Source organism: Condylura cristata, unplaced genomic scaffold (genome assembly GCF_000260355.1).
Source record: "Condylura cristata isolate star-nosed mole 26May11 unplaced genomic scaffold, ConCri1.0 scaffold00001, whole genome shotgun sequence".
NCBI classification, from domain to species: Eukaryota; Metazoa; Chordata; class Mammalia; order Eulipotyphla; family Talpidae; genus Condylura; species Condylura cristata.
The window spans coordinates 35,938,372-35,950,903 of NW_004567102.1; the positions used below are offsets into that span (position 1 = coordinate 35,938,372).

Genomic DNA, 12,532 nt, shown 5'->3' on the forward strand with positions numbered 1-12,532 from the left:
TACCTTTAAGAAAAAAACTCTCCATCCTTTAATCAGTATTAAAACTCTGAACTTCTAATATTCATTCAGAAACATGTTCTGTAAAATGTAGTTGACACAGCCAACATAAGATTTTTATTTTACTATACAGTATTCCAGTCATTTACAAATTTCCAGAAGTACGGTCAACAGTAAGCACATGCTAAAAAAAATTTTTTTAAGATTCTTGTGTGACTCTAAGCTTTTAATTCAAGTTTCCTTTAAAAGGTAAAGGCATGTTATGGATTTAACAGGTGTGATCATCAACTACTATTTACCACTTAATAAACCAACATTAAGATTTATAGTTTTTACTTACATTTGATTCTTTGCTGCTTGCCTCTGGGCTTTTCTTTCTTTCCTTTTCTGATCTGGTGGCTTAGCAAAAACAATTTCAATATTTTCTCCCTCCAAGTCTTTGCCATTCATTTCTTCCATAGCCTTAAAAAATTAGTATTGATTAATACAAAAGGAACCTTTCAGAATTGTGATTCATTTAAAACTGAAAAACTCACTTATCAATATTAGATGAAGTAGAACTGAGCTTATTTAAAGATCCAGCTGCTTGGTTTTTTTTACTTTAGTGAGATGTGCAATTTGCTTAATTTATGCAGTTTGCAAATAAGTTCAATGAAAATTAGTGAGTGGATGACATAGCCTGTGAGTTTCCTTCAACTTTTCAACATTCTGATTCTAGAATGAAAAAATTAAGTCTTAATTTAGACGCCAATAGTAGTAATCTCCCCAGTTATTTACCTTGACAGCACCATCTCGTTCATCAAAATGAATGAAAGCATAATCTTTTAATTTCTTCACTCGTTCTAGTTTTCCAAACTGACTAAATGCCTTTTCTAAAATCTCTTCTGTTACAGTATTGGCAAGGTTGCGTACAAACAGCACTTTTACCTGAAATTGAAAAAAAAAAAAAGAACATACACATGCACATACTCCCTGTTATTTCCAAAGATTCCATTTGAAAGATGTTACTACTGCCTCACTAACGTTAACTTTAGTCACACCCAATTAAGTCACATGTGTGAAAGCTTAGGTTTTCAGCTCATTTGAGTAAAAACTTAAACAGATTATTTCACCAAAGATAAGAAGATTGCAAATAAGTATATACAGGTTCATATGATTTATCAGCAGAAATGTGCAAGCTATAACAGTAAGGTACTAGGGCACAAACCTATTAAAATTACTAAAATCCGGAAGGCACCAATGCTGATGAGAAAATGGAGACACAGCAACACTGCTGGTGTAAATGGAATATATGGTCAATTTGGCAGCTTCTTACAAAACTAGGCATTCTTTATCACACAACCCAGCAATAGCTCTCCTTGGTATTTACTCAAATGAGCTGAAAAACAGCTACACAAAAACCTGCAAATGGATATTTATAGCACCTTTTATTCATAATATTCAAACATGGAAGCAACCAAGATACCTTTGTGTCAGCCAATGGATAAACTATAACACATCCTGACCAAGGAGTTTTATTCAGGAAATGACGTAAACCATAAAAGCTGTGGCAGAATTTGAATGTATGTAACTAAGTAAAAGATGATGATCTTAAAAAGCTATATACTGTACAATTCCATTGACATTTGGAAAAGGTAAAACGATGGAAACAGTAAGAATACCTTTTAGTAATCTAAAAGGGGTGAGGAAGGATATATGGGTAACATGATTCTTAAGGCAAGGAAACTACTCTGTATGATGCTTTAATGGTGAATATATATCATACATTTGCCAAAACCATAGAATGTGTAGTGTATGTGAATACTAACACTAAGTATGGACTTTAAATTACAATAATCTGTCAGAATATATATTTTCAGTGAGAAAACAAAAACGATCACTCTGTTATGGATGTTGATAGTGAGGTTGGCTATTTATGTGTGTGGACAGAACTTATGCAAACTGTATTATTCTATACTCAAAAGCATATGCTTAGAATTACTCTATTCTGCAGTCAAAACAAAGATGGTTATTTCCTAACTGTGAATACACACCCTCTGAGAAGTTGTTGAATATGTAACATAGGTGATTCAAAACTACTTAAGAACTGTCTTTGAAATCTAAGAGGGAATGGAATGTTCAAAATACTCCAAAATGTTCAAAAGCTCTAACATATAATCATAGGTTATAGAATCTGAGATTTAATCCTAAAATGCTTGAAATGAATCTGAATTTTTAATCATTTATCTTCTACTAACATTCAAAACTGGTATTTTACAGACCTCTTTTGACTTACCTCAAATAACCATAATCGCTAACCTATCATAATTAAAGGAGGATTTTTAAAAGATTCAGAGAATAAATGCAAACTGCAATAGTGAGTAAAGTGTTGACTTAAGAGAGATGTTTGTTCTTAAAGGATGTCTCAACTGACTGCTAAAGCAGGATACCTAATAATAGCTAAACCCTGTAACTGCAGCAGCTCTGCTGAAGCCAATAGAGTTCACTATTTTTAGGAAGACTTTCAACACAAGAACCATGTAACACGATGGCGCCATTCTCAAAAACTAGAAGTAACTGTCTCAAAAACCAGAAGAAATTGCCCTTAAAGTCACAAAAAATAGAAGTGAATCATCTCCACGACATGTAGGCCACCTAAATTCATCCTAAGTATGCTAGCTATACAATTATATTGAGTATCTATGAATAAATTTCTGTATTCACTTTCTATGCACACTGTTATTTCTGATTTTGTGACCTTAACATAAACATTTCCAAGTTTTAAAATTATGGCTTACTAAAGCACGTAATTTACTTCATAAATCCTTGTTTTTCTTCTCTCTAAAGCTTTCCACTTCTCCCACCAACCCTTCAAAGTAATTGTTTAGAGCTTGACTCTCATTACCTTTGCCATAACCTCAGGATCAGGATCTTCTATAGGATCAGCCCATTCAACAGTTCCAACATTTCCCCAGACCTTGACTTTACCGCTCATTAATCTACGCCTTGCCTGGGCAGCTGTTTTGTGATCTTCATATTCAAGAAAGCAAAAACCTCTGTTCTTTTTCTTGTCGTCTGGTTGGTGGTATAAAATGACGTCTGTAAGACCCTCTGAAAAGCAACCATTCCAGGTAAATTAGGTAAAAATAACAAGAAAAAGATCAAGGGATTTACTTTTCTAATGTTAATGCTTGAATATCAAAACAAAAAGTAACCTCATAACAAGAAAAATGAGAAAGAATCTTTATAAGGGACTCAAAAAAACTGGGTCAGATGATGTACCTAATTCCATACTTTCCCAAGTGTTCCCAACACTTGGAAAAAAACCCCATGAAATTGAAAACACTGTTTTTAAGTTAGACCTAAGAACTATTCCACTTCCATTAAGTAAATGATAGAGACAATAAAAATCTTTACGTAATTGTTTTAGGAAAATGGAAGTATAGACTAGACATGGTTGAGACATTTCTCTCATTATGCAAACACACACTAAAATTCTTTCTAATGGTGTTTTTTTTTGGCCTTAGATAATTAATAACTTCATTTTCAATAAATTAGATTATACACAAAAATTTCAATTGCTGGTCAGCCTGATTTGTTACTCTAGGCTGACAAAAATACTTTTTAGTAAGTCATCTGAAAACCGCTGAGTTTATAAACTGCCCCATATTGACAATATATAATCTGCTTGTAACAAGTTATTACCCCTTTAATTTGGAAAATTTAAACATTTCACAATCCTAGTAAGAATGTTAACTAGCAAGTAAAAATACATAAAATGACACAAAAAATACAATCTTACAGAACAGGGAAGCACAAACATTGTGCTGAATGCTTATTCCACTGCATTCCTTACTATATACAGTTAAGAAAGTTATTCCCCCCAAGCCCTCTAATACCCATTTCCCTTATTAAAATTAGAGTTACCTGTTAATGAATGTGTCTGAAACAGCATTTAACATGTAAAAGTTTGTAATTACTTTCAGTAATTAAAATTGCAACTCCTTCCAATTCAACTTACCTGTTACTTTACTAAATTCTTCGAGAATCTGTTCCTTGGTTTTACTCTTAGGAATAGAGCCCACAAAAAGCCTATTGTTGGCAACTGAGATGCAGACACCAATATGTTTTCCAGAACGAATTTCATGATTATTATACTGAAAGGGGAAAAGGTGCATCATGTTTTAAAAATACTTATAATAGCCTAACAAGTCCTTATTACAAACACGCAAAAGCAAAATCTTCAACAAAAGTTAGCATGTTTATCAGGTATTTTTATCCCTTAAAAAAGTTTCTGCAAGAGAAATTACAATCTGAAAGAGACAGGAAAACGCTATCAATGTGCACTAATCAAGTTTAAGAAATTAATGCAAAAGTTTGTCAAGTTCTTGAAATTTCTGAAACAATGAATTAGGAAACAGACCTGTTAACACCTTAAGTTCAACAACTGCTGATTCCACCATGCTTTAACTTCTACTTCATTCATTCGTTCCTGCCAACCACTTATACTCACAGAAAGGAAACTGATTAAAGTACAAGCAACTGATTAAAGTACTTCACTGACTATTAGGGTTAAATCTACTTTTCCATCACTTCTTCCCTCTCTTGTAAAATTACAATAAGGAATTCATGACTTCAAATATATATATCTAAAAGGAGAGAATTCTGTTATTCTGACTTTCCAATTTAACACAATAAAGGTGGAGAAAGGCAAGTAAAATCATTATGATGAAAGTACAGAAGCAACTATAAAAACTATAGTAAACGTAATCTTCAAATAACCATAACTTACAGAAGGGATATTGTTGAAGCAAAACCAATCTGTCAGAGTGAAAAATCTACCAACTGAAATTTTCAAACCAAAGTTTGTAAGTACTGAATTTATCTGGGACAAAACAATATATGTGACACAGTTAAAAATTATCTCAAATTTTATGTTAGTAGTAGTAGCATCAGCAACACCTGGCCTCAAAATCTATCTCATATGAACATACAAGAAGCTTTTTACAAACTGAAGAATTATTAATTTTCACACAATTTTTAGACCAGCTTTGTGGCAGATGTAAAACCATTCCTCTTCCTACTGTTCCATTTCTTGCATAGTACATACATTAGGTGCTGAGAAAAAAATATACGTATGTTCAAAAAATAGATTCCTTCCTGTCCCATACCTGCAGATATTCTAAACCAAACATCAAGTTCAGATATTCTTCCAATTCAGAACATTTTCGTATTTTCTACCTCACAGAGTCAGTTAATATTGTCAAGTCTTCCAGTCATCCTTATCTCAGGATAGTCTTTATTCAATACACTTGAGCCACAGACTTTAAAAAAAAAAAATCACCATTTTTGCCTAGTGGAAAAAGTCGGTGGTTCATCACCAAACTTCAAATACTTGTTCAAATACTTGGATATTATGTAAATTCAGTATAAAAGATCCCCTACTATTTCCCCTTCTCTCCATAATACTATAATCCTAGCTGTTTACATCAGTTCTCGAGCAGTTTTTCCACTCCTAAACCCCAAAAAGATCCTCCCATCTAATTTGATCTCAAATATTCTGCAAACTCCAACTGAATCAACTTCAACAAAAACACGTCCTTTTATGTGAACACATTTCTCAACAACAGTGATTTCTTCCAGGGAGCCTAAGAAATGACTAGAGAAACTTTTTGGTTGTCAAATAAGGGTGGTGGTGGTATTTAGAAGGTAAGCAGAGGCCAGAGAGATTACTCAACATCCTACAAGTTATAGGTTATTTAGATACATACTTAGACATATTAAGTTATCATTTTTATAAAATATCAATACTGAGCCGCCCTCGTGGCTCAGTACTACCAAGCTACCACCAGTCACTGCAGTGCAAGTGACTTCCTAGGCCAGGGAGCTAACCCATATGGCGCAGCAGGCCTACCTTGTCCCACCTGCTGCTTTCCTCATCAGTGTTATTTTAGTAGACACACCTGTTCTGTTCTGTTCCCCACTCTCTCTGGTGGATCCTCTCACCCCCTGCACCTCTGGCCTATACCCCAATTTGTATGCATAAATAAATTTTTGAAAAAATAAACAGCACTGAGGTTGAGAAACCCTGCCACAGAGACTGTTTCTGTTGTTATACTGAGCTAAGGTTGAACCATTAATGTATAGACTATGGATAAGTAGATTAACAAATCAACCACTTTCAATTTGGTCATCTAGTCTATAACAACACTATTTAACCCTCCCTGGTGGGGCAATGGGTTAAAGCCCAGTACTATGAAGCTATCTGCAGTCACTTCAGCTCAAGTTCAATCCCCGGCCAGGGAGGTGACCCACAAGGTGTAGCAGACTTCTCCTATCTCGCCTGCTGCTCCCCTCAACACTGTACTTCAATATGCCTCTTCTGCTCCCCGCTCTCTCTCGTAAATCCTCTCAGCCCCTGCACCTCTAGCCTACACCCCAATTCTAGATGCATGAGTAAATGTCTTAAAAAAAAAAAAAAAACTACTTAACAGTTCTTGTTTGTTTTTTTTAAGATTTATTCATTTATGCACACAACTGGGGTATCCACCAGAGGTGTGGGGGTGAGAGGGGGATGATCCACCAGAGACAGAGCGGGGAGCAGAACAGGCAGAGATCCTCTGAAACACACTGCCAAGGGAAGCAGTGGGCAGGTCAGGAGAGGTCTGTCATGCCACCTGGGCCCAGAGAACGAACCCACATTTCAGTGGCCCCAGTCAGCTCCATAGCCCTGGGCTTCAACCCCACTATACTGCCAAGGAGGGCTACTTAATAATTTAAATATCAAAGAATAGAAAAACAGGAGTCATTTTAAAGATGACAGAACTTGGTATAACTTTTCCCTTCATTATTATTTTCCAAATGAAGGGAAAATGTTTTTATAATAGCACAAACTATTATTGTAACAAAATACCTAAAAGCTTGAAAAGCAAACTTGCAAGAAAAAACACAATCCCCACCCCCCTTTCATCAACATTAACAATGCCATTCTCAAGGCAACAAAAACTATGATTAAAGAAGAGAAGTCCCTTCTTAAACACCCTCTCCCATCACTGGTCCATCTACAAAAAGACAGGTTAAGTAGAAGTTACATATGAGGGCTATGGTCTCTGAACAACATAAATGACATGAAAAGTCAAGAATTTATGAACTATAATCTTCATAAATATTTTAATTTATAAAATCAAAAACAGTTAAAACTAACTGGCTCTCAATATTAGAATAATTAAAAAGACCCTCTGCCCAAATAATGTAGAAATACAAATTTGGGTACTCCCTGGTGATGCAATGGGTTGAACGGCAACACTGAGAGCTCTCCACAGCATTAATCTGATCAGCTGGGGAGGTGACCCAAGGCATGGCAGACCTCTTTTGGTGCACCCACTGCTCCACTCAGCAGTATATTTCTCGGTCTATCTGCCTCAGATTTGCTCCCCACTGTCTCTGATTGGTCCTCTCACCAGCGCCTCCCCCGACGACTCTGGCCTGTACCCCAGTTGTTTGCATAAATAAATTTTTAACAAAAAATGTATTATTTCCTCTCCTGAATGCCAGAAGTTCACAAACCTGCACACAATGCTCATGACTCCCTGTTCACTATGTGGCTAATCATTCCTTTTCACTACTATTGGCAAAGTGTCTCAAAGAGTGACATACATAAAATATTGTAGATGCAGACAAAAGACTAAGCCTAGAATACGCTCTGAATTAATGTTCCAATACTAGACACGTAGTCCATGACTACCTTAATTCTGCAACCACACCACAAATGTGATACACTAGTTTATTGTGAAATTAGTCATGTATAGGATTTTTGTTCACTCAATTCCACCTGCTGGCGTTAACTAGTTTTCAGATTCTTCATTTGTGAACCAAAGATAATTCAATTAACCAAAGCTAATTCAATTGTGGCAAATTCTAAATATCCAACATTTTAAGGGCAATCCAACTATGCCCTAAATTTAATTCATTGATAAAAATTGGAATAACCTATAGCATACCATAGTGCCAATCATTTCTCCCTTCTTTAACGTCATCTTCTTTCTATTGCTGCTATCCCTCCAGGTTGTAACCCCCCCCCCCGCCATATACTTCATTACTCTGCCACTTTCATGGTTTCTACACCAAGGATCTTTAATGGTACCATGCTACTTAGTCCAGCCGTTATAACTATTGCATTCTGTCATTGATTTCAAACAAGTCTCTGATTTCTTTCTTTAAAACTTGTTCAGCTTGATTCACTTGATTCAGTAAAGGATTCTTTACTGTCCTGCTCAAACTTGTTTTGACAGCCAACAGTCCAGCCCAATCAATTCTTTTGTCCCTTTCATTACTATTTGAGGCCCTCTGCTTCCACATTAACTATAGTTAGCCTCTCATGTTATATGAACTCTGAAGCCAAGACCTAACTCAAATTACTTTGAGTTATATACTTTGTGTATACCCACAGTAAGGCCTTTCATGTTAAACACACTATAAATATTTGGTAATATTTGTGGACCTATCTTGTCAAGTGTGTTCATCAAAATGGTTGTGGCTACACCAGTACATACAATCATTATGATGAATGAAATGATCAGTTGCTATTAAAATCATAACTTTTAATCTTAAAATAGATGAACTATTCCAGTGTTCACAGCAAGCACTATCAACATTTTCAGGAGGATATTTTCATTACACAGGAGGGTTATCAGCAAAGCCAAATTAGTAATCCTGGATTCCAACTCCAGCAGCAAACCACACAAATATATATACACCTAAACAGCCTTTCCTCCTAGTCTTTGACACCAGACTTTATATATATTGCCAAATATCCAAAGGGGTAACAGAAAAACATCACACCACATCACCTTGATTAATCTATACCAATCCCTTTGACTAAAGGTAACAGAATAAACAAACGTTAATTTAGGAAACCTTTAAATAGCAAAGCAGTCCATGGCTAATATGGGAATGCTATAAATTTTTGCATCATTAAATAATGCAGTAAACAGCACAGTCCAGTTAGGTTACTTATCCAACACCCATCATAGAGTTAGTGGGACTACGCTAAAAATGTAAGGTGAAGGGGTAAAGAGGCTATATTCACATGGGGAGAAACAGTAAATAATAATTCATGTGGAGAACCCCCCAAAAAAGTTAATGAAAAACATAAAAGGGATAAAGCAGAAACTTCATCAGATAGGGGTTTGTAAGGAAACCATTGGAGTTTTCAGCAAGACTGTCAGCAAGATAATGTTGTGATCTAAACTACGCTGCTAAATATTAATATTAAATAAATATTAAATATTATTACCAGCCTCCCTGGTGATGCAAGGGTTTAAGTCTCAGCTACTGCAACACTAACCCACATGGCACAGCAGACCTCTCCATCTCACTCACTCTCCCCCTCAGTAGCTTATTCAGTTAATCTGCCTGTATTGCTCCCCACTCTGTCTCTGGTGAATCCTCCCACCCACCCCCAATCCGCACGTCTGGCCTATACCCCAGCTTTTTTATGCATAAATATCTTAAAAAAAAAAAAAGTCTGCAAAATGGAAAGCATCAAGACTAAAGGATTCTTACAAAGATAACCTTACTTTAGATACAGATGATAAAAAGCAGATACTGAAATATTTTAGTGGTAGAGACAAGACTTACTTCCTGAGCAACTTTTAACACTACTTAATTATATAACTTGTACTACTGGTTTAAACTGTTAGTCTAGTTAACACAAGCACTAAGATAAAACTGGTATCAAACTAAAGCTGTATAGCCTCAGGTAAGTCCCAGCCTGTTTATTTACTATTCTGCATATTATTCCACTTAATTCCAACAGGTTGAGGTAGTATTTAAAGGTGACAATATAGCTCCTAACACAGCTCCTGCACCTTAAGCACTAAAGCAGTAGCTGTTAATTCGCCTTTCACAAATTTAATCTTGCTTCCCTAGCTAGATTATCACTGTCAAGGGGCGTAATTTTGTTCTCAAAAATACCAGGCAAGTAGTTGGCTGAATAGCTAAAATAGTTATTTTAGAAGTTTACTAAGTTCAATACCCCTTCTACTCTTAACATTAGCCCATTTTTACAAGTAATTCAGATACAAATTTTAAATCAACAAGCTTTTAAACTCGAATCACTTAAAAAAAAAATGAGGAAACTACATGAACTCAATCTTAAGTATTCCTCAAGAAACAAAGTACAGGAAAGCAAAGACATCATGCTGTAGTCTTGTCTAAATGTAATTGCAAAGGAGGCATTTTCCTCCACATTTAACTTATCACTAGAATAAGAATTCAGTTATATAAAAATTCACTTTGGACTGCTGCAATTCAATTGCCCACTGCTCGTATGACCCAAGTAAATATTTTCAAAATATACTTCCTTAAGGAGTATATTTAGGAAAGAAGCTATACTCAATTTCATAATATAAGCTGGCAAGCAACAGACAAATCAATTAGTTCTGTTTTTCTACACAATGTTTCGCCACCGAAAAACCTACTGCTTTATTAAGACAAAAACTCCCAATTCTATTATCATTATGATTGTAGTGCCATATTGCAGCATTTTTATCTCAAAAGGTGTTAATTTTACTGCCAGACATTAAAAAAATTACTTGTGAAAGTACTTTTAGGGCCCTCCCTGGTGACGCAGTAGGTTAAAGCGCAGCACCACAAGCTAGCAGCAGCTGCTTCAGTGCCAGATAGATCTCCAGCCCCGGAGGTAACCCATGTGGCGTAGCAGACCTCTCCTGTCAGGCCTGCTGCTCCCCTCAGCAGTGTACTTCATCGATCTGCCTGTTCTGCTCCCCACACTGTCTCTGGTGAATCTGTTCACCCTCTACACCTCTGGCCTGTACGCCAGTTCTGTATGTAAAAATAAATCTTTTTTTTTTTAAGTACTTTTAATTGAGCTAACACTGGTTTTAAAAAAAGCTGTTATGTCCTGGACTCCCTGGTGATGCAGGGGTTGAAGTCTCAGAACTATCAAGCTACAGACAGTTGCTGTAGCAGGAGTTTGATACGCAGTCAAGGAGCTAACCCACATGGTGTGGCAGCCCTCTCCTGTCTCAACAGCTGCTCCTCTCAGTAGTGTATTTTAAGAGATCCGCCTGTTTTGCCTTCCACTCTATCTCTGGTGAATCCTCTCATACACCACCACACTTCTGGCCTACACTCCAGTTCCTGCATGCAATAAACAAAGTTTTTTTAAAAAGTAGTGCAGCCATACAACCACTATGGAAAACTGTTTAGAGATTCCTCAAACTGCTAAACATGGAGCTTCCCTCTGACCCTGCAATCCCACTCCTAGGTATTTACCCAAAAGACATAAAAACAATGATCCAAAAAAGATACCTATACCCCATGTTTATTGCTGCTTTTTTCACAATTGGAAAGACATGGAAACAGCCCAAATGCCCAAAAATGGATGACTGGATTAAAAAGATGTGGAACATATACACAATGGAATATTACTCAGCAACCAAAAAAAAGGAAACATATGTCTTTTGCTGCAACATGGATGGAGCTGGAAAAGATCATGCTTAGTGAAATAAGCCAGAAAGAAAAGGAAAAATACCGGATGGTTTCTCTCATGGCAGGAATATAACAGATAATGATGAACAGCTATATACCAGAGACATTTTGTGGGGGTGGAGTGGGAAATGGGATCAAAAACAGTGGGGGGGGGCCCTCCCTGGTGGCACAACGGGTTAAAAAAAAACACTGCACTAAGAAGCTTAAGTCACTTCCGCATGAGTTCGATTCCTGCCTGCCCCAGAGGAGAGCACATGGCATGGCAGACCTCTCCTGACCCGCCCGCTGCTCCCCTCAGCAGTGTACTTCGTCGATCAGCCTGTTCTGTTCCCTACTCTGTCTCTGGTGAAGCCTCTCACTACCCCTGAGCCTCTGGCCTGTACTCCAGTTCTGTATGCACAAATAAATAAATCTTTAAAAAAAAAACAGTGGGGGGAGGGAAATGCACTGGACTATGGTGATGGCACATGGGTGATTTGGTGATGGGAAACCCAAGGGGACTGCAACCGAGATGAATCCTCTCACCCTCCACATCTCTGGCCTGTACCCCAGTTCTATATGAATAAATAAATCTTTAAAAAAAAAACAGTGGGGGGAGGGAAATGCACTGGACTATGGTGATGGCGCATGGGTGATTTGGTGATGGGAAACCCAAGGGGACTGCAACCGAGATGGAAAAATGCACAAAAATATGTAAAAGTAAATTATAAAATTAAAAAAAAAAGCAGCGCAGCCAATTAATTTCAGTATGCATATACTACTATCAAATTTTAAAAAAGCACCAAGAGGAGAGAGTAAAGGGTATCAACCTACTAATGGGAATGGCACCAGAACTTTGGAAATAAGTGAGATGAGCCTTATACACACAGAGGTGAAGATGTACCACTGAAATTTATATAGTTCTGTAAATTAACTTTATTTTTTAAAGGTACCCAAGATGGGCCCTCCCTGGTGGCACAGCGGGTTAAAGCACCCCACTGAGAATCTAAAAGCCACTTCCTCATGAGTTCAGATTCCCGCCTGCCCGAGGTGACCACATGGC

The 12,532-nt window shown here is 36.8% G+C and overlaps 1 protein-coding gene across 5 annotated transcripts in view; it reads right to left on the reverse strand.

Moving 5' to 3' along the window:
• The window catches only part of SYNCRIP (synaptotagmin binding, cytoplasmic RNA interacting protein), a 29,867-nt gene that overhangs the window by 9,319 nt on the left and 8,016 nt on the right, over window positions 1–12,532 (reverse strand). For all 5 annotated transcript variants that reach the window (XM_004673665.2, XM_004673666.2, XM_004673668.2 and 2 more), the window contains 4 exons: window positions 3,998–4,133; window positions 2,882–3,087; window positions 775–924; window positions 338–459 (listed from right to left, as the gene is read on the reverse strand). In XM_004673665.2, coding sequence (XP_004673722.1) covers window positions 338–459; window positions 775–924; window positions 2,882–3,087; window positions 3,998–4,133 — 614 coding nt within the window. The remainder of the gene's footprint in view (window positions 1–337; window positions 460–774; window positions 925–2,881; window positions 3,088–3,997; window positions 4,134–12,532) is intronic.